Source organism: Sturnira hondurensis, unplaced genomic scaffold, assembly GCF_014824575.4.
Source record: "Sturnira hondurensis isolate 20B ecotype Veracruz unplaced genomic scaffold, ASM1482457v3 Scaffold0008640, whole genome shotgun sequence".
In the NCBI taxonomy this organism is placed as follows: Eukaryota; Metazoa; Chordata; class Mammalia; order Chiroptera; family Phyllostomidae; genus Sturnira; species Sturnira hondurensis.
In genome coordinates, this window is record NW_028081271.1 from 5,539,637 (window position 1) to 5,544,246 (window position 4,610).

A 4,610-nucleotide genomic window follows, 5' to 3' on the forward strand; every position below is an offset into this window, starting at 1 on the left:
TGGCGGGTGTGAAATATTGGCGGTTTCACCTGAAGTTCCCTGATTACTAGTGAATTTGAGGATTCAAATGTCAAACCACGTTCATGACTCAGGTCCTTACCCAGTATCAAGCTTTACTGTGGGATACAGGATCCAGAGCACAGGTGAAGCAGACTGCGGCCTGGCACCTGGCAAGGGACACACGCCCCCACGCAGGGAAGGCGGAGGCAGAAGCGAGCAGTCACACACACAGCTGGTGGCACTGCGGCTGTGAAACACCTGCATTTACACTCAGAGATCCACAGCCCGTGTGACGCTTCCAGGGGACCGTGCCCGGTAAATCCAGAGACCCTGGGTGTAGGCAGTAGACACACAGATCACAAACACCCCGCAAAGAGCATCCCGTAGGTGAGGCTGTCTGCCTGGCACGCAGCACCGGCCCAGAGGCTCCAGACTCGGCCCGCGGAGCCCTAGACTGTCAGTGGTGTTTCCCACAGGCTCCGAGGCCAGAAGAAATGCCCAAGTTCTGTCACGGAGCAGTGTCGGACAGCTTCAAGTATTCATGTCCTGACTGTTTGGTTGCTCTTTGGGAAGCAAATGTTCATCAACTGAAAGAAAACATTTGTATTTCATTGTTTTTGTCATTGAGGTACAATTGACATGTAACATCCATTTCCCGTGTACAGCATAGTGATTTGGTTATTTGTATATGCAGCAGAATGCCCGCCAAGCAAGTCTCTGGTCGCCAGTTATAAAATATTTGGTCTTATGATGACATCTTTTTAAGACCTATTCTCCTAACAACTTTTAATAAGCAGCGCAGCACTGTTAACTATGGTCACCGTGCTGGGCGTCATCTCCCCAGGACTGCTTTATCCATAGCTGGAAGTCTGTAGCTCTTGGCTCTTCTTAAACCCCAGTTACTTGTTCACGGGATCTGTGTCCTCTGATGACCTCCTAAACACCCGGGTCGGGCTGGACACGGCCACCCTCCCCACCAGGTCTCACTCAACATCGGTGTTTGGGGGTAGTGCAGCCGCCTCCCACACCCCAGCTCTACAGAGAGCACGTCAGTGGAAGGAATGAACGGTGTGGGATGCTGACACTGTGAACCGTGAATAGTGTGCAAGGTGCTTGACGGACTCCCAGGGTCACTGTTTCCCTGGGGAAATGCCGACACCCTCCGCTGCCATGTGGTGTGGTTTGGGAACCGGGGCACCACCCCTCACTGGCAGTCTGCTGCTGGGACGTTTGCGGGGCGGTGTGACCGCTGCCTACAGTTGTCTCTCCTGGGCACATGTCTGACCACCACACGGAACGTCGGTTGTTTCCTTTTCTGTGAACTGTGGGAAGATTCTGCAGTACTGAGATTTTACATTTAGTGGTTATTGTTTGGGTGTTGTAACTTTTAAATTGTGCTTAGTTTGGTAGATTTTTATCTATTACTTTGTCTATTTTACTGGCAAAAGTTCATAGTATTCTTATATTTTTGTATATTCTGCATTTGCAGTTATATCTGTACTTAATTTCTAATAACATTTGTGCCTCTACCTTATTTTTTGATCAATCTTACAAGTATTTTATCAGTTTTCACAATCTGACCTTGTTGATACTCAAAAAATTTGCTCTTCTCCTGGCCGGGTGGCTCGGCTGGTCAGAGCTGTGTCCCACACCCCTGAAAGGCTTCGGGTTCGATCCCTGGTCGGACGCACACAGGAGGCAGCACGTCAGTGTCTTTCTCTCCCCTCACCTTCCTCTAAAATCAATAACCATATCCTTGGGTGGGGGTTAAAAACTTTTTTGTTCTTCCTGTGTTTATTAGGGTTTATTCTGTTGTTCACTTTCCTAGTTACTCATTTGTCTTCAGCCATTTTTTTGGTAAATAAGCTTTTAAGATTTGAAAGAAAGCTCTCTCAAGATTACTTTAGCTCTCTTTCACTTATTTGAATATGTATTTCCAATTCCATTCAGTTCTAACCATTCACTAATTTCCATCATGATTTTTCCTTGAGTCACTGGTTACTTACAAGTTTTTAATTTCTAATTTTGGCTTTCTAGTACCTATCTTTATTTCTCAATAATTTGCTTTGTGATCAGAGAATGTTATGTGAATGAGTAATTTTAAATTTAATGAGTCACATTGTACGTGGCATAGTCAATTTTTATGTTTATAAAAAGTTGCTTGTAATTACTCGAAGCAGTAATCATGACTATTATATCAAATTTGTTGCTTTTTAATTGTCATTTAATTTTTTTATATCCTTACTGATTGGCTAGCTTTGTTGTATCACGTATCAGAAATTATTTTTTAAATCTTGGTTTATGGTAGGTTTGTTTACCCTTGAAGTTGTCCATTTTGCTCTCACAAGGAGGGGCAAAAGTAGGTTTACAGTTATATGCGGACTAGTGCGTTCTTGTATTATTATTTTCCATACAAACTGTAAACCTACTTTTGCCTCACCCTGTATCTGGAAACTGACTCTTTGGTGGATAGAGTGGGAATTATACCTTCCTGGGAGGTGTGTTTTTTTGCCCTGACGTCCATTTTGTATATTTTTGGCGACCAGTTTTTTTGGTTTTTGGCTTGGTGTGTTTCTGTGCCTATGTTTTTAGTCTTTACGTTTTCTCCATCTTTATGTCTCAGGGATATCTCTTCTAGACAACGTGTAGCTGAATTTTGTTTTCTACCCAGTCTGGCTGTTAGGTAATAATTTTTTCCTTTTTCTAACAAAGGATTGTGGTTGATCTGAAAAATGAAGTTTGGTATCAAAAATGCCATGACCCTGAATGTCAAGCAGTAAACTTCAAATCTGTCTGTGAGTTACTAACTTTTACATTTACCACTAAGTAAAAATTAGATATCGTTATAAAACAGTCCCACTCTCTTTCTGACTCAGGTTCTCCGTTGCCTGCTGAAGTCTGCCTGTCGTTTCTTCTCAAAGAGGTAAGTGCAGTTTCTGGTTTCCTTCTCCTGACTCACTAGTTACTGGCACCACCGCGTAAGTCGGCTGCGAGTGGCGTCCCAGATGCTCCGGAGAGAGGTTTGAAACAGCCAGGACTTGGCTTCCGCTCCAGGCTGTGTTGTAGCGACCGCCCCATCTCGATGCACCTCACTCTTTGGTGCTGTTCCCTAAGAAACCATAGGGGACCCATTTAACCAGTCCCGTGCATTCAAAAAGCTTCTCCTGTTTTGCTCTTTGAAGTACTCTGAAATACTCATCTTTATGGTTCTTTAAGCTATCTCTGTAGGAAAGACTGCTCGAAGTAGAATTCTGTCAAAGGGCACAAACATGTACTTTTTCCTTAGTCAAATATTTTACATTCATTGTAGAAAAAATACAATACATAAAAATCAAAAGGGGAAAAAAATCATCCTCACTCCTGATTAGTCAGATATAACCGAAGTAAACGTTTTGGTGTGCATCTTCTAGAATGTATGTATGTATGTGTGTGGCTTTCCCGCTCAGCCACCAGGTGTTCCCGCTGATACACATGACCAAACTGCCCGCCACCTCCACTCATGAGAGCACCTGTCACCCTACATGTTTGCCAACATTGCTCATTTTTACTCTTTTATCTTTACCAACCTGGTAGGCAAAAAAGTGGCATTTCGGTTGCTTTCATTCACATTTCTTAATTTACTGATAAAGCTGAACTTGTTTCAGACTCACTGCATTTGTCACAGACTGCTGCAGCCGTGCGATGGTCTGTGTGGTCTCCTTAGCGTTTTGAGATGTCTGTCCTGAGTCCTCCTCTGCCCCCTCACCTCAGATTATTCAGTGCCCCCCTCCGAGGGCACACACACACCTGTCAGCCGCGTCCCCTACAGTGTGTGGTCAGAGTGGCCGTCGCCCGATCGCAGCTGAGTGCTTGGATTCACAGTGCAGATCAAGACAGAAATGCAGAAATCTCATTCTTGGTCTCTAGAAGGTGGACATAAAAGAGCTGGTAGGCAGATTCTCTGATAAAGTACCAGAATAAAAAGTGTTTTAAGATAAGCAAGAACAATTTTTTAAAAATAAACTTGTGCCTCTAGGAGGAAGAACGTCACCCTCATTCATCTGGAGTGTTACTTGACTGCACGTTTGTGCTTTTAGTGGGTTTTTAAGGTCTTTTCTGCTTATCAAGTTGAAAGTACTTTTGGCACACAGTATCTATCACCACTATTGTGTAACTCGCTTTGGTTTTTTATTTAAAATTCCAAAAATAACAGTATAATGAACACTAGTGTACCTGTCAGTTTTAATGTGAATATTTTTAATTTGTTTTTAGTACTTTAAATTACCGGTGTTACTTGCCTGCCTTTTCATTGCACTGATCATCTTAGTTTTTAAACAATTTAATTTAAAAAATGTTGAACATGCAGAAGTGCACAAGAACAGGAGCTCTCTCGGTACACCTTCACCGGGAGTGGCCACTTGTTAGGGCGTGGCCACACTGGTCTCTCTCCCCCTCCTGCACAGACACGCGCTGGGTGTGACGGCTCTGTCACTTTGGGCCACTGTCCCACCACCACACACTGGGTGCTCATCAACAAGTTTGCTGTGGTGAAATCGTCACAATGTGACCGAATAACTAACTAGTATTTTCCTCCGTCCCGCCCTCCTTTCCCGTCATGTTTGGAACTAAAG

The 4,610-nt window shown here is 43.7% G+C and overlaps 1 protein-coding gene across 7 annotated transcripts in view; it reads left to right on the forward strand.

Moving 5' to 3' along the window:
• Positions 1-4,610, forward strand: part of PRIMPOL (primase and DNA directed polymerase) — a 43,565-nt gene that overhangs the window by 33,911 nt on the left and 5,044 nt on the right. For all 7 annotated transcript variants that reach the window (XM_037055158.1, XM_037055159.1, XM_037055162.1 and 4 more), the window contains 2 exons: positions 2,713-2,795; positions 2,877-2,923. In XM_037055158.1, coding sequence (XP_036911053.1) covers positions 2,713-2,795; positions 2,877-2,923 — 130 coding nt within the window. The remainder of the gene's footprint in view (positions 1-2,712; positions 2,796-2,876; positions 2,924-4,610) is intronic.